General features: G+C 46.5%; 1 protein-coding gene across 1 annotated transcript in view; it reads left to right on the top strand.

The window, feature by feature from the left end:
- Positions 1–21,750, top strand: part of LOC140186819 (chloride anion exchanger-like) — a 98,649-nt gene that overhangs the window by 19,662 nt on the left and 57,237 nt on the right. The window contains exons 7-8 of the mRNA XM_072241410.1: positions 7,511–7,593; positions 16,096–16,243. Of these exons, the coding sequence (XP_072097511.1) occupies positions 7,511–7,593; positions 16,096–16,243 (231 nt within the window). The remainder of the gene's footprint in view (positions 1–7,510; positions 7,594–16,095; positions 16,244–21,750) is intronic.

Genomic DNA, 21,750 nt, shown 5'->3' with positions numbered 1-21,750 from the left:
GGCCATTCGGCCCATTGAGTCTGCTCGCCATTTTGTCATGAGCTGATCCATTCTCCCACTTAGTCCCACTCTCCCGCCTTCTCACCATAACCTTTGATGCCCTGGCTACTCAGATACCTATCAATCTCTGCTTTAAATACACCCAATGACTTGGCCTCTACTGCTGCCCGTGGCAACAAATTCCATAGATTCACCACCCTCTGACTAAAAAAATTTCTTCGCATCTCTGTTCTGAATGGGCGCCCTTCAATCCTTAAGTCATGCCCTCTTGTACTAGACTCCCCCATCATGGGAAACAACTTTGCCATATCCACTCTGTCCATGCCTTTCAACATTCGAAATGTTTCTATGAGGTCACCCCTCATTCTTCTAAACTCCAAGGAATTACAGCCCAAGAGCGGACAAACGTTCCTCATATGTCAACCCTCTCATTCCCGGAATCATTCTAGTGAATCTTCTCTGTACCCTCTCCAACATCAGCACATCCTTTCTTAAATAAGGAGACCAAAACTGCCCATTGTACTCCAAGTGAGGTCTCACCAGCACCTTATAGAGCCTCAACATCACATTCCTGCTCCGATACTCTATTCCTCTAGAAATGAATGCCAACATTGCATTTGCCTTCTTCACCACTGACTCAACCTGGAGGTTAACCTTTAGGGTATCCTGTATGAGGACTCCCAAGTCCTGTTGCATGTCAGAACTTTGAATTCTCTCCCCATTTAAATAATAGTCTGCCCGTTTATTTTTTCTGCCAAAGTGCATAGCCATACACTTTCCAACACTGTATTTCATTTGCCACTTATTTGCCCATTCTTCCAATCTATCCAAATCTCTCTGCAGACTCTCTGTTTCCTCAGCACTACTGGCCCCTCCACCTATCTTTGTATCGTCAGCAAACTTAGCCACAAAGCCATCTATTCCATAATCCAAATTGTTGATGTACAATGTAAAAAGAAGCGGCCCCAACATGGACCCCTGTGGAACACCACTGGTAACCGGCAGCCAACCAGAATAGGATCCCTTTATTCCCACTCTCTGTTTCCTGCCAATCAGCCAACGCTCTATCCATGTATGTAACTTCCCCGTAATTCCATGGGCTCTTATCTTATCTTAAGTAGCCTCATGTGTGGCACCTTGTCAAACGCCTTCTGAAAATCCAAATATACAACATCCACTGCATCTCCCTTGTCTAGCCTACATGTAATTTTCTCAAAAAATTGTAATAGATTTGTCAGGCAGGATTTTCCTTTAAGGAAAAAGCCTTTAAGGGGTAAAAGGACCCTGATGGCAGTATTTATAGGCCTCCAAACAGTTGCAGGGATGTGGACTACAAATTACAACTGGAAATAGAAAAGGCTTGTCAGAAGGGCAGTGTTATGATAATTGTGGGGGATTTTAACATGCGAGTAGATTGGGAAAATCAGGTCAGCACTGGATCTCAGAGCGAGAATTTGTAGAATGTCTGCGAGATGGCTTTTTAGAACAGCTTGTTGTTGAGCCTACTAGGGGATCAGCTGTACTGGATTGGGTATTGTGTAATGAACCGGAGGTGATTGGAGAGATTGAGGTGAAGGAACCCTTAGGAGGCAGTGATCATAACATGATTGAGTTCACTGTGAAATTAGAAAAAGAGAAGCCGAAATCTGATGTGTCGGTATTTCAGTGGAGTAAAGGAAATTACAGTGGCATGAGAGAGGAACTGGCCAAAGTTGACTGGAAAGAGACACTGGCGGGAAAGACAGCAGAGCAGCAGTGGCTGGAGTTTATGCGAGAAATGAGGACAGGTATATTCCAAAAAAGAAGAAATTTTCGAATGGAAAAAGGATGCAACCGTGGTTGACAAGAGAAGTCAAAGCCAAAGTTAAAGCAAAAGAGAGGGTATACAAGGAAGCAAAAATTAGTGGGAAGAGAGAGGATTGGGAAGTTTTTAAAACCTTACAAAAGGTCATTAAGAGAGAAAAGATTAACTATGAAAGGAAACTAGCAAATAATATCGAAGAGGATATTAAAAGCTTTTTCAAGCATATAAAGAGTAAAAGACAGGTGAGAGTAGATATAGGACTGATAGAAAATGATGCTGGAGAAATTGTAATGGGAGATGAGGAGATGGCAGAGGAACTGAACGAGTATTTTGGATCAGTCTTCGCTGAGGAAGACAGCAGTATACCGGACACTCAAGGGTGGCAGGGAAGAGAAGTGTGCGCAGTCACAATTACGACAGAGAAAGTACTCAGGAAGCTGAATAGGCTAAAGGTAGATAAATCTCCTGGACCAGATGGAATGCACCCTCGTGTTCTGAAGGAAGTAGCTGTGGAGATTGCGGAGGCATTAGCGATGATCTTTCAAAAGTCGATAGATTCTGGCATGTTTCCGGAGGACTGGAAGATTGCAAATGTCACTCCGCTATTTAAGAAGGGGACAAGGAAGCAAAAAGGAAATTATAGACCTGTTAGCTTGACATCCGTGGTTGGGAAGTTGTTGGAGTCGATTGTCAAGGATGAGGTTACAGAGTACCTGGAGGCATATGACAAGATAGGCAGAACTCAGCATGGATTCCTTAAAGGAAAATCCTGCCTGACAAACCTATTACGATTTTTTGAGGAAATTACCAGTAGGCTAGACAAGGGAGATGTAGTGGATGTTGTATATTTGGATTTTCAGAAGGCCTTTGACAAGGTGCCACACATGAGGCTACTTAACAAGATAAGAGCCCATGGAATTACGGAAAAGTTACATACGTGGATAGAGCGTTGGCTGATTGGCAGGAAACAGAGAGTGGGAATAAAGGGATCCTATTCTGGTTGGCTGCCGGTTACCAGTGGTGTTCCGCAGGGATCAGTGTTGGGGCCGCTTCTTTTTACATTGTACATCAACGATTTAGATTATGGAATAGATGGCTTTGTGGCGAAGTTTGCTGAAGATACGAAAATAGATGGAGGGGCCGGTAGTGCTGAGGAAACAGAGAGTCTGCAGAGAGACTTGGATAGATTGGAAGAATGGGCAGAGAAGTGGCAAATGAAGTACAATGTTGGAAAGTGTATGGTTATGCACTTTGGCAGAAAAAATAAACGGGCAGACTATTATTTAAATGGGGAAAGAATTCAAAGTTCTGAGATGCAACGGGACTTGGGAGTCTTCGTACAGGATACCCTTAAAGTTAACCTCCAGGTTGAGTCAGTAGTGAAGAAGGTGAATGCAATGTTGGCAAACAACAGGAATTCTGCAGATGCTGGAAATTCAAGCAACACACATCAAAGTTGCTGGTGAACGCAGCAGGCCAGGCAGCATCTGTAGGAAGAGGTGCAGTCGACGTTTCAGGCCGAGACCCTTCGTCAGGACTAACTGAAGGAAGAGTGAGTAAGGGATTTGAAAGTTGGAGGGGGAGGGGGAGATCCAACATGATAGGAGAAGACAGGAGGGGGAGGGATAGAGCCAAGAGCTGAACAGGTGATAGGCAAAAGGGGATACGAGAGGATCATGGGACAGGAGGTCCGGGAAGAAAGTCAGTGGGGGGGGGGACCCAGAGGATGGGCAAGAGGTATATTCAGAGGGTCAGAGGGAGAAAAAGGAGAGTGAGAGAAAGAATGTGTGCATAAAAATAAGTAACAGATGGGGTACGAGGGGGATGTGGGGCCTTAGCGGAAGTTAGAGAAGTCGATGTTCATGCCATCAGGTTGGAGGCTACCCAGACGGAATATAAGGTGGTGTTGTTCCTCCAACCTGAGTGTGGCTTCATTTTTACAGTAGTTCCTCCAACCTGAGTGTGGCATTCATTTCTAGAGGAATAGAGTATAGGAGCAGGGATGTGATGTTGAGGCTCTATAAGGCGCTGGTGAGACCTCACTTGGAGTACTGTGGGCAGTTTTGGTCTCCTTATTTAAGAAAGGATGTGCTGATGTTGGAGAGGGTACAGAGAAGATTCACTAGAATGATTCCGGGAATGAGAGGGTTAACATATGAGGAATGTTTGTCCGCTCTTGGACTGTATTCCTTGGAGTTTAGAAGAATGAGGGGAGACCTCATAGAAACATTTCGAATGTTAAAAGGCATGGACAGAGTGGATGTGGCAAAGTTGTTTCCCATGATGGGGGAGTCTAGTACGAGAGGGCATGACTTAAGGATTGAAGGGCACCCTTTCAGAACAGAAATGCGAAGGAATTTTTTTAGTCAGAGGGTGGTGAATCTATGGAATTTGTTGCCATGGGCAGCAGTGGAGGCCAAGTCATTGGGTGTATTTAAGGCAGAGATTGATAGATATCTGAGCAGCCAGGGCATCAAAGGTTATGGTGAGATGGCAGGGGAGTGGGACTAAATAGGAGAAAATGGATCAGCTCATGATAAAAATGGCGGAGCAGACTCGATGGGCCGAATGGCCTACTTCTCCTTTGTGTTATGGTCTTATGGTCTTATGGAATCCATGCTGAGTTCTGCCTATCTTGTCATATGCCTCCAGGCACTCTGTAACCTCATCCTTGACAATTGACTCCAACAACTTCCCAACCACCGATGTCAAGCTATTCTCCCCAGTGCAGACAGTGTAATCTCCCCAGTGGGGGGTGGGGACCCAGTGCAGATAGTGTAATCTCCACAGTCGGGGGGGGGGGGTGAAATGCAGATAGTGTAATCTCCCCAGTGCAGACAGTGTAATCTCCCCAGTGGGGGGTGGGGACCCAGTGCAGATAGTGTAATCTCCCCAGTGCAGAAGTGTAATCTCCGCATTAGGGGTGGTGGTGGTGGTTTTCCACAGTGCAGAGAGTATAATCTTCCCAGTGCAGACAGTGTACTCTCTGCAGTGTGTGTGTGTGTGGGGGGGGAGAGAAGACCACAGTGCAGACAGTATAAACTCCCCAGTGGGGGCAGGGGAGAGAGGACAGTGCAGACAGTGTAATCTCTCCAGTGGGAGAGGTCTTAAACCACAGTGCAGACAGTGTAACATGGAAACATAGAAAATAGGTGCAGGAGTAGGCCATTCAGCCCTTCGAGCCTGCACTGCCATTCAGTATGATCATGGCTGATCATCCAACTCAGAACCCTTTACCTGCCTTCTCTCCATACCCCCTGATCCCTTTAGCCACAAGGGCCATATCTAACTCCCTCTTAAATATAGCCAACGAACTGGCCTCAACTGTTTCCTGTGGCAGAGAATTCCACAGATTCACCACTCTCTGTGTGAAGAAGTTTTTCCTCATCTCGGTCCTAAAAGGCTTCCCTTTTATCCTTAAACTGTGACCCCTCATTCTGAACTTCCCTAACATTGGGAACAATCTTCCTGCATCTAGCCTGTCCCATCCCTTTAGAATTTTATACATTTCAATAAGATCCCCCCTCAATCTTCTAAATTCCAGTGAGTATAAACCTAGCCGATCCAGTCTTTCATCATATGACAGTCCTGCCATCCCAGGAATCAATCTGGTGAACAGATTGATGTAACCTCAGCAGTGTGTGTGTGTGTACCACAGTGCAGACAGTGTAATCTCTGTAGTGGGGGTGGGTTACCACAGTGCAGACAGTGTAATCTCCGCAGTGGGGGTTTACCACAGTGCAGACAGTGTAATCTCTGTAGTGGGGGGTTTAACCACAGTGCAGACAGTGTAATCTCCATTGGGGGGGGGGGTACCACAGTGCAGACAGTGTAATCTCCACAGTCGGGGGTTTACCACAGTTCAGACGACGTAATCTCTGCAGTGGAGTGGTGAGTTTACCACAGTGGAGACTATGTAATCTCCGCAGTGGGGGGGTTTACCACAGTGGAGACTGTGTAATCTCCGCAGTGGGGGGGTTTACCACAGTGTAGACAGTGTAATCTCTGTAGTGGGGGTTTAACCACAGTGCAGACAGTGTAATCTCCACATTGGGGGGTTTAACCACAGTGCAGACAGTGTAATCTCCACAGTGGCGGGTTTACCACAGTGCAGACAGTGTAATCTCTGTAGTGGGGGTTTAACCACAGTGCAGACAGTGTAATCTCCACATTGGGGGGTTTAACCACAGTGCAGACAGTGTAATCTCCACAGTGGGGGGTTTACCACAGTGCAGACAGTGTAATCTCCACGGGGGGGGGGGGATTACCACAGCACAGACAGTGTAATCTCCCCAGCAGGGGTGTACCCCAGTGCAGTTAATGTAATGTCCCTAATGGGTGTGTACCACAATGTAGACTGTGTAATTTCCCCAGACCAGGTGTCCTGAATGCAGACAGTGTGAAGTCCTCCACTGGAGTGTGTGAGTTTCTTCCAGTGCCACTGGAGTGTGTGAGTCTCTCCCAGTGCCCCAGTGCCTGCATCACTCTTTGGGAATGTTACAGCTGTGTGGTTCAGCTTTTGCCAATGACAGTTGGAATCCATTCCCTGTTCTAATCTGCAACTGGCTCTGCCTCCCCTCCACTCCCATCAGTAAAGGACAGATGAGCTTCCAACATTGACACCAGATTCCAAAATACAGCAGGGTTGACTATAATCCCTCCCTCCTTGGGCATTCTTTCCTCTGCCTCCTCTCACTGGGCAGACAACAGAAAGGTCTGAAAGCACTCTCCACGAGGCTCAAGGACAGTTTCTATCTTGATGTTGTAAGAGTTTTGCCCCAGTACAATCTCACAATCTACCTCCTTATCATCTTGCATCACATTGTTTACCTGCACTTCCTCTGCAGCTGTTTCACTTTATTCTGCATTGTTACTGTTTCAGCTTCTTCTTCCCCAAAGCCCAGAAATGAATTGATCTGTAGGAACAGTATGCTACACAAGCTTTTCCCTGTGTCTCAGTACACACAGCAATAATAAACCAACTCCAATTCCAATCAATATTCCATTTCCAAGTTTTATTTCAGAGCAGGCATTTTATTATCCTGTTTCTAATGTAAATTAGTCTCTTGGAGAAAACTAATTTGTCGCCAACAGATTTCAGCAGCTCCTGTCATATGTCTGTCAGTCCCACAATGATTTCACACGGGCATTTCTACTTTATGCGTTTGAAGCAAGCGGACAGCTCAAGCTGATGAGTGGGTGGTCCAGGGTGAATCAGTGGGTGATTGGATGAGGCTGATGGGTGGGTGGTCCAGGGTGAATCAGTGGGTGATTGGATGAGGCTGATGGGTGGGTGGTCCAGGGTGAATTGGTGGGTGAATGGACGAGGCTGATGGGTGGGTGGTCCAGGGTGAATTGGTGGGTGATTGGACGAGGCTGATGGGTGGGTGGTCCAGGGTGAATCGGTGGGTGATTGGACGAGGCTGATGGGTGGGTGGTCCAGGGTGAATCGGTGGGTGATTGGATGAGGCTGATGGGTGGGTGGTCCAGGGTGAATTGGTGGGTGATTGGATGAGGCTGATGGGTGGGTGGTCCAGGGTGAATTGGTGGGTGATTGGACGAGGCTGATGGGTGGGTGGTCCAGGGTGAATCGGTGGGTGACTGGACGAGGCTGATGGGTGGGATGTCCATAGTGAACTGGATGTTGATTGGATGAAACCAGTGTTGACACAATCGAGCTGTTCACTGTTCTTCATTATATTGCAGACGATAATCGCAACGGGTGTCTCCTATGCATTTAACTTTAAAGAGACCTATAACGTTGACATTGTTGGACGCCTACCGAGTGGGTGAGTGTTTCAGATATACATTTCATCCAACCATATAGTCATGGAGCCACATTGACCACATTGACCAGTCACATTGACCACATTGACCAGATTGACCAGTCACATTGACCAACACTCACAACATGCTGGAGGAACTCAGCAGGTCGGGCAGCATCCATGGAAATGATCAGTCAACGTTTTGGGCTGGAACCCTTTGTCAGGACTGAAGAGGGAAGGGGCAGAGGCCTTATAAAGAGGTTGGGGGGGAGGGTGGGAAGGAGAAGGCTGGTAGGTTCCAGGTGAAAAACCAGTAAGGGGAAAGATAAAGGGGTGGGGGAGAGTCCCCCATTCTCTCCGCACTAATCCCAACCTCACCATCAAACCCACAGACAAAGGTGGTGCCGTAGTAGTCTGGCGGACAGACCTCTACCTCACTGAGGCCAAATGGCAGCTCTCTGACACCTCCTCTTACTTACCCCTGGAACAGGACGCCACCAAAAAAACATCAAACCATTGTCTCCCGTACCAACACCACCCTTATCAACTCCGGAGACCTTCCATCCTCAGCCGCTAAACTCATAATTCCCACACCCTATACCACTCGGTTTTACCTCCTCCCCAAGATCCACAAACCTGACTGTCCCGGTAGACCCATAGTTTCTGCCCGCTGCTGTCCCACCGAACTTGTATCTGCCTACCTGGACTCCATTTTGTCACCCATAGTTCAGTCCCTCCCCACCTACATCCGGGATACATCCCATGCCCTCCACCTCTTCAATAACTTCTGGTTCCCCGGTCCCAACTGCTTCATTTTCACTATGGATGTCCAATCCTTATACATCTCCATTCCCCATCAAGAAGGCCTCAAAGCCCTCCGCTACTTTCTGGACAACAGACCTCACCAGTTCCCCACCACCACTACCCTCCTCCGGTTGGCGGAACTGGTTCTCACTCTTAATAACTTCTCTTCTGGCTCTTCCCACTTTCTTCATCCAAGGGTGTAGCTATGTGAACTCGCATGGGACCCAGCTACACCTGCCTCTTCGTTGGTTATGTGGAACAGTCTGTGCTCCAAACCTATTCTGGTACTGCTCCCCAACTTTTCCTTCGCTACATTGACAACTACATTGGTGCTGCTTCCTGCACCCATGCTGAGCTCGTCAATTTCATCGACTTTACTTCAAACTTCCAACCAGTCCTCAAGTTCACTTGGTTTATCTCGGACACTTCTCTCCCCTTTCTCGATCTCTCGGTCTCCATCTCTGGAGACAGACTGTCCACTGACATCTACAAGCCCACTGACTACCTCGACTATACCTCTTCCCACCCTGCCACATGCAAAAATGCCATTCCCTATTCCCAGTTCCTCTGTCTCCACTGCAAGTGCCTTCCTCCACCCCTTTATCTTTCCCCTTACTGGTTTTTCACCTGGAACCTACCAGCCTTCTCCTTCCAACCACCCCCCCTTCTTTATAGGGCCTCTGCCCCTTCCCTCTTGAGTCCTGATGAAGAGTTCCGGACTGAAACGTTGACTGATGGTTTCCACGGACGTTGCCTGACCTGCTGAGTTCCTCCAGCATGTTGTGACTGTTGCTTTGACCCCAGCATCTGCAGAGCATTTTGTGTTTACGAGTCACGTTGACCAGTCACATTAACCAGATTGACCAGTCACATTGACCACATTGACCAGACTGACCAGTCACATTGACCAGATTGACCAGTCACATTGACAGACTGACCAGTCACATTCACCAGATTGACCAGTCACATTGACCCCATTGACCGGATTGACCAGTCACATTGACCAGACTGACCAGAATGACCAGTCAGCCTGTGCTGACTGTGATACTCACCTACACCAATCCCATTCGGACACATTAGGACCGTATCCCTCTATACCTTTCCTATCAAACACTTTCTAAACATTTAAATTGTATCAACCTCATTCCAGATACCCACCAACCTCTGTGTGAAAAAATTACCCTTCAGATTCCCTTTAAATTTCTCCCCTCTCACCTTAAATCTGTGCTCTCTAGTTTTAGATTTCCCTGCCCTGAGAAAATAACTCTGTCTATCCTGTCTAAGCCTCTCATAATTTGATAAGGTCACCCCTCAGCTTCTTCTGTTTGTGAGAGTAATTCCAGCCTATCTGATTTCTTCTTATAACTACAGCCCTCCTTTCCAAGCAACAGTGCATTAGTGATAATTTTTCAAAACTCGTTAGATTCTGGACTAGTTCCTGAGGATTGGAGGGTGGCTAATGTAACCCCACTTTTTAAAAAAGGAGGGAGAGAGAAACCGGGGAATTATAGACCGGTTAGCCTAACGTCAGCGGTGGGGAAACTGCTGGAGTCAGTTATCAAAGATGTGATAACAGCACATTTGGAAAGTGGTGAAATCATCAGACAAAGTCAGCATGGATTTGTGAAAGGAAAATCATGTCTGACGAATCTCATAGAATTTTTTGAGGATGTAACTAGTAGAGTGGATAGGGGAGAACCAGTGGATGTGGTATATTTGGATTTTCAGAAGGCTTTTGACAAGGTCCCACACAGGAGATTAGTGTGCAAACTTAAAGCACACGGTATTGGGGGTATGGTATTGATGTGGATAGAGAATTGGTCAGCACACAGGAAGCAAAGAGTGGGAATAAACGGGACCTTTTCAGAATGGCAGGCAGTGACTAGTGGGGTACTGCAAGGCTCAGTGCTGGGACCCCAGTTGTTTACAATATATATTAATGACTTGGATGAGGGAATTAAATGTAGCATCTCCAAGTTTGCGGATGAAATGAAGCTGGGCGGCAGTGTTAGCTGTGAGGAGGATGCTAAGAGGATGCAGGGTGACTTGGATAGGTTTGGTGAGTGGGCAAATTCATGGCAGATGCAATTTAATGTGGATAAATGTGAGGTTATCCACTTTGGTGGCAAAAATAGGAAAACAGATTATCTGAATGGTGGCCGATTAGGAAAAGGAGAGGTGCAACGAGACCGAGGTGTCATTATACACCAGTCATTGAAAGTGGGCATGCAGGTACAGCAGGCTGTGAAAAAGGCGAATGGTATGCTGGCATTTATAGCAAGAGGATTCGAGTACAGGAGCAGGGAGGTACTACTGCAGTTGTACAAGGCCTTGGTGAGACCACACCTGGAGTATTGTGTGCAGTTTTGGTCCCCTAATCTGAGGAAAGACATCTTTGCCATAGAGGGAGTACAAAGAAGGTTCACCAGATTGATTCCTGGGATGGCAGGACTTTCATATGAAGAAAGACTGGATGAACTAGGCTTGTACTCGTTGGAATTTAGAAGATTGAGGGGGGATCTGATTGAAACGTATAAAATCCTAAAGGGATTGGACAGGCTAGATGCAGGAAGGTTGTTCCCAATGTTGGGGAAGTCCAGAACAAGGGGTCACGGTTTGAGGATAAAGGCGAAGCCTTTTAGGACTGAGATTAGGAAAAACTTCTTCACACAGAGTGGTGAATCTGTGGAATTCTCTGCCACAGGAAACAGTTGAGGCCAGTCATTGGCTATATTTAAGAGGGAGTTAGATATGGCCCTTGTGGCTAGGGGGATCAGAGGGTATGGAGGGAAGGCTGGTGCAGGGTTCTCAGTTGGATGATCAGCCATGATCATAATAAATGCTCGAAGGGCCGAATGGCCTACTCCTGCACCTATTTTCTATGTTTTCTATCTTGGTGAGTCTTTCGTGCTCTCTCTCTCTCTCTTTATTACTACCAAATCCTTCCTTCAGCACGGTGACCAGAACTATCACAAGTGTTTTTAATTTTTCCATTTTGCACTCTGACTGAGTTTGTGATCTTGAGATTCCAATGTTTTGTGGTTTGCCTCTGGTACAATTGATTCCTCTGGATCGTTGCTGGTGCTTCGGTGACGTATGTGTCTCCACCACACCAGGGTTCCCAGTGCATGCTGTTGGGAGGATGGCCTTCCCGGGGAGAGCAGCCAGGTCTATGTCACAACAGCTCTGATGTACAGCAGAGGAGGGTGGAGATAAGGAGTGCAGATAGCAGATTCTGTGGCTGTGTCAAGACTCCAGGATGATAGGGTGTTGCCTCCTGAGTGCCATAGGCAAAGAATGCCTCTGAGAGCTTGCAGGATATTCTCAAGGAGGAGGGGCAGTGTTCCTCAGGAGGGTTTAAACCTGTAGCAGAGTGGTGTGATAATCAAAAGTAGTAGTGTGACAGTTGAGTAAACTGAGACAGATAGAGAGATTAAGGTGAGTGAGTCCAGCAGGCAGTCCATCCAGGGGCAGAGCAGAGAGCAAGGAAGGACTGACAGGCTGAACTGTGTGTATTCTAGTGCAAGAAGACTGGCGGGTGAGGCAGATTGACTCAGGGTATGGGCAGGTCAACAGGACTCTGATATTACACCTGCACAATGAGCAAGACTGGCAGCTCAGATTTTCTGGCCAACACCATAGACCATAAGACACAAGAGCAGAATGAGGCCATTTGACCCATCGAGTCTGCTCCGCCATTTCATTATGGCTGATCCATTTCCCTCTCAGCCCCTGTCTCTAGCCTTCTCCCCGTATCCCTTCATGCCCTGACTAATCTAGAATCTATCAACTTCTGCCTTAAATATAGAACATAGAACATAGAATAGTACAGCACAGTACAGGCCCTTCGACCCACAATGTTGTGCCGACCCTCAAACCCTGCCTCACATATAAGCCTCCACCTTAAATTCCTCCATATACCTGTCTAGTAGTCTCTTAAACTTCACTAGTGTATCTGCCTTCACCACTGACTCAGGCAGTGCATTCCATGCACCAACCACTCTCTGAGTAAAAAACCTTCCTCTAATATCCCCCTTGAACTTCCCACCCCTTACCTTAAAGCCATTCTTCTTGTATTGAGCAGTGGTGCCCTGGGGAAGAGGTGCTGGCTATCCACTCTATCTATTCCTCTTATTATCTTGTACACCTCTATCATGTCTTCTCTCATCCTCCTTCTCTCCAAAGAGTAAAGCCCTAGCTCCCTTAATCTCTGATCATAATGCATACTCTCTAAACCAGGCAGCATCCTGGTAAATCTCCTCTGTACCCTTTCCAATGCTTCCACATCCTTCCTATAGTGAGGTGACCAGAAATGGACACAGTACTCCAAGTGTGGCCTAACCAGAGTTTTATAGAGCCGCATCGTTACGTTGCGACTCTTAAACTCTATCCCCTCGACTTATGAAAGCTAACACCCCATAAGCTTTCTTAACTACCCTATCCACCTGTGAGGCAACTTTCAGGGATCTGTGTACATGTACCCCCAGATCCCTCTGCTCCTCCACACTACCAAGTATCCTGCCATTTACTTTGTACTCTGCCTTGGAGTTTGTCCTTCCAAAGTGTACCACCTCACCCTTCTCCGGGTTGAACTCCATCTGCCACTTCTGCATCCTATCAATGTCTCTCTGCAACCTTTGACAATCCTGTACACTATCTACAACACCACCAACCTTTGTGTCGTCTGCAAACTTGCCAACCCATCGTTCTACCCCAACATCCACGTCGTTAATAAAAATCACGAAAAGTAGAGGTCCAGAACAGATCCTTGTGGGACACCACTAGTCACAATCCTCCAATCTGAATGTACTCCCTCCACCACCACCCTCTGCCTTCTGCAGGCAAGCCAATTCTGAATCCACCTGGCCAAACTTCCCTGGATCCCATGCCTTCTGACTTTCTAAATAAGCCTACCTTGTGGAACCTTGTCAAATGCCTTACTAGAATCCATATAGATCACATTCGCTGCACTACCCTCATCTATATGCCTGGTCACCTCCTCAAAGAACTCTATCAGGCTTGTTAGACACAATCTGCCCTTCACAAAGCCATGCTGACTGTCCCTGATCAGACCATGATTCTCTAAATGCCCAGAGATCCTATCTCTAAGAATCTTTTCCAACAGCTTTCCCACCACTGATGTAAGGCTCACTGGTCTATAATTACCCGGACTATCCCTACCACCTTTTTTGAACAAGGGGACATCATTCGCCTCCCTCCAGTCCTCCGGTACCATTCCCGTGGACAACGAGGACATAAAGATCCTAGCCAGAGGCTCAGCAATCTCTTCCCTCTTCTGCTGTGTTGCCCTTCATTAGTTGAGGGATTGAGTTCATAGAACATAGAACATAGAATAGTACAGCACAGTACTGGCCCTTCGGCCCACAATGTTGTGCTGACCCTTAAACCCTACCTCCCATATAACCAAGGCCTTGGCGAGTATGGTGAAGGAAAACCCCAAGGCATATTTCAATTATGTGAAGAACAAAATGATGACAGGAGTGAAAGTAGGACCAATTAGAGATAAAGGTGGGAAGATGTGGCTGGAGGCTGTGGAAGTGAACGAGGTCCTCAGTGAATACTTCTGTTCGGTATTCACCAATGAGAGGGAACTTGATGATGGTGAGGACAATATGAGTGAGGTTGATGTTCTGGAGCATGTTGATATTAAGGGAGAGGAGGTGTTGCAGTTGTTAAAATACATTAGGATGGATAAGTCCCCGGGGCCTGACGGAATATTCCCCAGGCTGCTCCACGAGGCGAGGGAAGAGATTTCTGAGCCTCTGGCTAGCATCTTCATGTCCTCGTTGTCCACGGGAATGGTACCGGAGGATTGGAGGGAGGCGAATGTCCGCTTGTTCAAAAAAGGTAGTAGGGATAGTCCGGGTAATTATAGACCAGTGAGCCTTACGTCTGTGGTGGGAAAGCTGTTGGAAAAGATTCTTAGAGATAGGATCTATGGGCATTTAGAGAATCATGGTCTGATCAGGGACAGTCAGCATGGCTTTGTGAAGGGCAGATCGTGTCTGACAAGCCTGATAGAGTTCTTTGAGGAGGTAACCAGGGATATAGATGAGGGTAGTGCAGTGGATGTGATCTATATGGATTTTAGTAAGGCATTTGACAAGGTTCCACACAGTAGGCTTATTCGGAAAGTTAGAAGGCATGGGATCCAGGGAAGTTTGGCCAGGTGGATTCAGAATTGGCTTGCCTGCAGAAGGCAGAGAGTGATGGTGGAGGGAGTACATTCGGACTGGAGGGATGTGACTAGTGGTGTCCCACAGGGATCTGTTCTGGGACCTCTACTTTTCATGTTTTATATTAATGACCTGGATGTGGGGGTAGGAGGGTGGGTTGGCAAGTTTGCAGATGACACAAAGGTTGGTGGTATTGTAGATAGTGTAGAGGATTGTTGAAGATTGCAGAGAGACATTGATAGGATGCAGAAATGGGCTGAGAAGTGGCAGATGGAGTTCAACCTAGAGAAGTGTGAGGTGGTCCACTTTGGAAGGACAAACTCCAAGGCAGAGTACAAGGTAAATGGCAGGATACTTGGTAGTGTGGAGGAGCAGAAGGATCTGGGGGTACATGTCCACAGATCCCTGAAAGTTGCCTCACAGGTAGATAGGATAGTGAAGAAAGCTTATGGGGTGCTGGGTTTCATAAGTTGAGGGATAGAGTTTAAGAGCCGCAGGGTAATGATGCAGCTCTATAAAACTCTGGTTAGGCCACACTTGGAGAACTGTGTCCAGTTCTGGTCACCTCACTATAGGAAGGATGTGGAAGCGTTGGAAAGGGTACAGAGGAGATTTACCAGGATGCTGCCTTGTTTAGAAAGTATGCATTATGATCAGAGATTAATGGAGCTAGAGCTTTACTCTCTGGAGAGAAAGAGGGTGAGAGGAGAGATGATAGAGGTATACAAGATATTAAGAGGAATAGATAGAGTGGACAGCCAGTGTCTCTTCCCCAGGGCATCACTGCTCAATACAAGAGGACGTGGCTTTAAGGTAAGGGGTCGGAAGTTCAAGGGGGATATTAGAGGAAGGTTTTTTACTCAGAGAGTGGTTGGTGCATGGAATGCACTGCCTGAGTCAGTGGTGGAGGCAGATACACTAGTGAAATTTAAGAGACTACTAGACAGGTATATGGAGGAATTTAATGTAGGGGGTTATATGGGAGGTAGGGTTTAAGGGTCGGCACAATATTGTGGGCCGAAGGGCCAGTACTGTGCTGTACTATTCTATGTTCTATGTTCTATGAACTGAATCCCTCAACTAATGAAGGCCAACACAGCAGAAGTCTTCATAAACACCTTATCAACATGGAGGCAACTTTAAGGGATCTGTGGGCTTGGACCCCAAGATCTATCTGCTCCTCTGCACTACTGAGAACCATTAACTTATACCCTGCCTTCGATCTTCAGAAGTGTTTGACTTCACACTTTTCTGGATTGAATTCCATGTGCCACTTCTCACCCGGCTGTTCATCCTACATCCCATTCGAAGCTTCTACAGTAGCACCAGTCTTATGTTGTGAGTGGTGATGCTATGTGCATTCCAGCTGGGATTGTTCTGTCCAGCTCTTCACAAGCTGTCAGTGTTTCACTGGAGCAGTTTGGATGTGTGGGATGAGGGTGTTGGATGTAGCAGATATCTGACAAATGGGCGGGGGGGTTCCGCTGTGAGGGCTGTGGGAGTAATGATGGATGTTGTTTTTTAGCTATGAGACTCCGCTTCCACCCAACACTGCCGTCCTACAGCAGAGCTTTGGAGATGCCTTCTCAATCGCCATTGTTGGTTTCGCTGTTGCATTCTCTGTGGCCAAAGTTTACTCCATTAAGCATGATTACACTATTGATGGAAACCAGGTGAGTACGGGAGGAGAAATGGACAGGTGTCCAGATCTGAACAATGGTGGGGGGTGCATGATGGGTAGGCTGGAGAGTGGTGTGGGTGGGGGATGGACAGGGAAAATGAAAGCAAGAGGTGGAGGGAGAGATACAAGGAGGAGAAGGGGGCCACATTGGGTAATTTGAGTTATTTGAGTTTGTATAAGACATTGGTGAGGCCAAATTTGGAATATTGTTGCAGTTCTGGTCACCTAACTATAGGAAGGATATCAGTGAGATTGAAAGAATGCGGAGAAGATTTACTAGGATGTTGCCGGATCTTCAGGAGTTGAGTTACAGGGAAAGATTGAACAGGTTAGGACTTTATTCCTGAGAGCGTAGAAGAATGAGGGGGGATTTGATAGAGGTTTACAAAATAATGAGGGGTATAGACAGAGTAAATGCGAGTAGGCTCTTTCCACTTAGATTAGGAGAGATAAATACGAGAGGACATGGCTTTAGGGTGAAAGGGGAAAGGTTTAGGGGGAACTTCTTCACTCAGAGAGTGGTGGGAGTGTGGAACGAGCTGCCATGTGACATGGTAAATGCGGGCTCACTCTTAAGTTTTAAGAATAAATTGGATAAATGTATGGATGGGAGAGGTCTGGAGGGTTATGGACTATATGTAGGTCAATGGGACTGGCAGAATAAAGTTTCAGCACAGATTAGAAGGGCCGAATGGCCTGTTTTCTGTGTTGTAGTGTTCTATGGTTCTATGGGGGTTAGTGGAGGGGAGATGGAGAGGAATGGGGAGGGCAAGAGGTAGAAGGGAAGGAGAATGAGGAGAGGAGGTTGGTGGAGGAGGAAATGAGGGGAGAAGGAAGGGAGAGAGAGGGTGGTGTTGGGGAAGGGTGGAAAATAGAGTGGTATTGTAAAAACCGAGAAAAAGGAATGGAGTAGGAAATTGGAAGAGCAGATGAGCAAGAAGAAAAAATTAAGTGTTTGAGGAGGGAGGGATCCCATAGACTCTGACTCCCAGGCTTATTGGCATCTATGTAAACCATGTCTCCTGCACTCCCTCAGTGATAGATCTAGTTGCCTATGACAGCATGGTCCACCACTGACAAATCTATGCTCCGTTCCTGCCTTTCCAGGTGTGGAATCGTTCCTTCAGAACGTTTTCTAGTAGGGTCCCTGCCGTTGTAATGGCTGCTGTATTACAACCTGGTGTATTCCCCATGACTTGCTTGGATAAAGGAATCACCTATATTGCTCACTGGTCAGTTGGCACCTCACCTGAGGCCAGTGAAAATATAAATGTCTCCATCAGGAACCCTGCACTCCTCCCTTTCTCCCACAGCAGCCTGGGAATTCTCATCAGTGAATTTATCTATCCAAAACACTGAACCCCTGGAACATTAAAGTTTCAGATCCTGTCCTTCTCACAAATGCAAGAGATTCCGCAGGTGCTGGAAATCCAGAGCAGCACACACACAATGCTGGAGGAACTCAGCAGATCAGGCAGCATCTATGGAGAGGAATAAACAGTCGATGTTTCTGGCCGAGATCTTTCTTCAGGACTGGGAAGGAAGGGAGAAGACGCCAGAATAAGAAGGTGGGAGGAGGGGAAGGAGCACCAGCTGGAAGGTGATAAGTGAAGCCAGTATAAAAAAGTGGTGATGGGGGGGAAACAACCATTTTAATTCTGATCCCCATTCCCATTCTAACATGTTGGCGCACGGCCTCTGTCCAGCTTGCCTCAACCTGATGGCATGAACGTTGATTTCTCCTACTGATCATATTTTCCCTCTCCTTCCCTCTTCTTCTATTCCACACTCTGACTTCTTACCTCTTCTATTTACCTGCCTATCACCTCCCCCTAATGCCCCCCTTCCCTTTCTCTCACGGTCCACTCTCCTCTCCTGTCCGATTCCTTGCTCACCGTTCCATTATCTTTCCCATCTGTCATGTTTGAGCTAATCTTCCTTCCCTCCTGCCTTCTTTTTATTCTGGTGTCTTCTCCCTTCCTTTCCAATTCTGAAGAAGTGTCTCGGCCTGAGACATCAACTGTTTATCATTTCCATAGTTGCTGCCTGACCTGCTGAGATCCCCCAGCATTTATGCCTGTCCCTCTTACAACCAGGTCTTTGTAATGGCCACAACATCTTCGTTCCATGTACAGATTCATGCGTTAAGTTCATTATGCGAATACTCTTAGCATTAAAATAAACACATTCAACCCATTCAGCCTCTCATGCCTATTACCTTGCTTCTGCCTGTCCCTCCTTACAGGCTTTCTGGTCATAAACCATACCTACCTGCAAGGATATTAGACCCTTTCTGGTTCAGAAGAAACTCTTCCACATTATACAAGTCTCACCCATCCCGAAAAGTTCCAGTGATCCAGAAATCTAAAGCTCTCCCCCAACACCATCCCATTATCCACACATCCACCTCCTGTTCCTATCCCCAGGTTTCAACCTGCTCTTTAACACTATCCCTTCTGGGCCCTGGAGAGTCATCATTCAGTTTGAAATGTTTCCTCCCTGTTTCAGTGAATGAAAGCAGTAAAGGGGGGGGGGTGTGGGGGGACCTCCTCCATTGAGACTCCAGCTGGAACTCGTCCATTCTAATCTACCCATCTGTGTAATTACCATCCAGCCATCCCACAGCTTGAGCTCTGTCTCGTTCCCAAAATCCATCGTGCCAACCTCAGAGACACAGACAGCAGACACGAGAATCGGCAGCAACTTACAAACTGCTGGAGGAATTTAGTGAGCCTGGCTGTATCTGTGCAGGAAGTGGCGAGTCAACATTTTAGGTCGAGACCCTTCATCTGGGCAGGAAAAGTGGAGTGGCAAAAACCCACAGAGATCCTGCAGCAGCTTGTTTCTTGGGCAAGGTCATGTTCTCATTTCTCAGCCCCCCCTCCAACAATTGTGGTCATGGCCTGGTCTACTCCATCAGTCTGATCCACAGTCAGACCTGGTCCACTCCTTGCCCACTCCTGGTCTATTCCATCAGTCCGATCCATTGTCAGACCTGGTCCACTCCTTGTCCACCCCTGGTCTACACCATCAGTCCGATCCACCGTCAGACCTAATCCACTCCTTATGTTCTCCTGGTTTAGACCATCAGACCGTAAGATATAGGAGCAGAATTAGGCCATTTGGCCCATCAAATCTACTCCGTCATTTCATCATGGCTGATCCATTTTTCCTCTCAGCCCCAGTCTCCTGCCTTCTCCCCATATCCCTTCATGCTCTGACCAATCAAGAATCTGTCAAACTCTGTCTTAAATATACACAAAAGCTTGGCCTCCACAGCTGCCTGTGGCAATGAATTTCACAGACACACCACTCTCTGGCTAAAGAAATTCCTCCTCATCTCTGTTCTAAAAGGACGCCCCTCTATTCTGATACTGGTCCTAGACTCTCCCACCAAAGGAAACATCCACTCCACATCCACCCTATTAAGGCCTTTCACCATTCAATAGGTTTCAATGAGGTCACCCGTCATTCTTCTGAATTCTGGTGATACAGGCCCAGAGCCATCAAACACTCTTCATATGACAAGCCATTCAATCCTGGAATCATTTTCATAAGTCTCCTTTGAACCCTCTCCAATTTCAGCACATCCTTTCTAATATAAGGGACCCAAAACTGCTCATAATACACTGTGATGCCTCACCAGTGCTTTATAAAGTCGCAATATTATATCCATGCTTTTATATTCTAGTCCTCTTGAAATGAATGCGAACATTACATTTGCCTTCCTCACCACAGACTCAACCTGCAAATTAACCTTTCGGGAATCCTGCACAAGCACTCCCAAACCCTTTTGCCTGTCAGTTTTTTGTATTTTCTCTTCATTTGGAAAATAGTCAACTCTTTCATTTCTTCTACCAAAGTGCATGAGCATACACTTCACAATCTGCCATTTCTTTACCCATTCTCCTAATCTAGTCCTTCTGTAGCCTCTCTACTTCCTCAAAACTACCTGCCCCTATACCTATATTTATAACATCTGCAAACTTTGCAACAAAGCCATCAACTCCAACATTAAGTCATTGACATATAATGTAAAAAGAATCAGTCCCAACACAGACCCCTGTCAAACACCATTAGTCACTGGCAGCCAGTCAGAAGAGGCTCCCTTTATTCCCACTCTCTGCCTCCTGCCAATCAGCCACTGCTTTATCCATGCCAGAGTCTTTCCTGTAATACCATGGGCTCATAGCTTTTTAATCAGCCTCATGTGTAGCACCTTGTCAAAGGCCTTCTGAAAATCCAAGTACACAACATCAGCTCCATTGTCTATCCTGCTTGTTACTTCCTCAAAGAATTCCAACAGATTTGTCAGACAAGATTTTCCCTTGAGGAAACCATGGTGACTACTGCCTCCAAATACCCTGAAACCTCATTCTTCATAATCGACTCCAACATCTTCACAGCTACTGAGATCGGACTAACTGGCCTGTAGTTTCGTCTCATCTGCCTGTCTCCGCTCTTGAAGAGTGGAGTGACATCTGCAACTTTCCAGTCTTCTGGAACCATTCCAAAATCTAGTGATTCTTGTGTCATGTACCCCGTGAAGGGTTAAAGAACCAAAGGAAAAGGAAAATACCCTGGAGTCCAGTATTGCTACTAACTAATGGTATTTGTTAGTAACTACACAATACAGTAATATAAATGCAGATATATAAAACAGGTTAGCAATGATTATATATAAGTAAGTATATCAGTAAGTGTGGAAATATATGAAAATCAAGCTTCTTCAAGTCTAGGGGTAAATAGATACAGTCTTACGATGATGAGTAAAGTTCAGTTCAGTTCATGGTATTGAGTTGAGTAGTGATGGAGAGAGAGAGGGAGAGATTTGAGTCTTCAGGTGAGCTGACGCTGTCGATCTTCCGGTTGTCCTCCAAAATCCTTTAAAAGTCACCGACTGTGACCACAACAAAGGGGACCGTTCTTCTGTGGTGGGGCTATCAACCAGGCGAGGGTTGGACACAGAAACAACTCCCCACCGGTCACGCCCTGTTCACACTGCGAGAGCCACTGATCGATCCGCCTGATCGATCCTCCAAAAACCCACTTTTTTTGTGGCACAACAAAGCTCATTCAGTGTCCAAAGCCATGTGTCTCAGGTCTATCATCTACCCGGTCCCGATGGGTTTACAGTGGAATTTAAAAAATTTTTTTCCTCCATTCTTTCTTCTAAGTTGTCTAGAATATTTAAGGAAGCAATTAGTTTAGGTAAATTACCACAATCGTTTTATGAAGCCTCTATTTCCTTAATTCTTAAAAAGAATAAAGATCCTACGGATTGTGCATCCTACAGACCGATATCTCTTCTGAATGTAGATTCAAAAATTTTTTCAAAAATTCTAGCTACTAGACTGGAGAAGGTGTTACCTCAAATTATTTCCATGGATCAAACCGGATTCATTAAAAATCGCTATTCATCTTTTAATATTAGGAGGTTAATGAATATTGTTTACACCCCCTCACTTACTACCCCGGAATGTATTATCTCATTAGATG

The sequence above is a fragment of the Mobula birostris genome, chromosome 23 (assembly GCF_030028105.1).
Source record: "Mobula birostris isolate sMobBir1 chromosome 23, sMobBir1.hap1, whole genome shotgun sequence".
Taxonomy (NCBI): domain Eukaryota; kingdom Metazoa; phylum Chordata; class Chondrichthyes; order Myliobatiformes; family Myliobatidae; genus Mobula; species Mobula birostris.
This window is presented reverse-complemented; position numbering and strand designations above follow the sequence as displayed.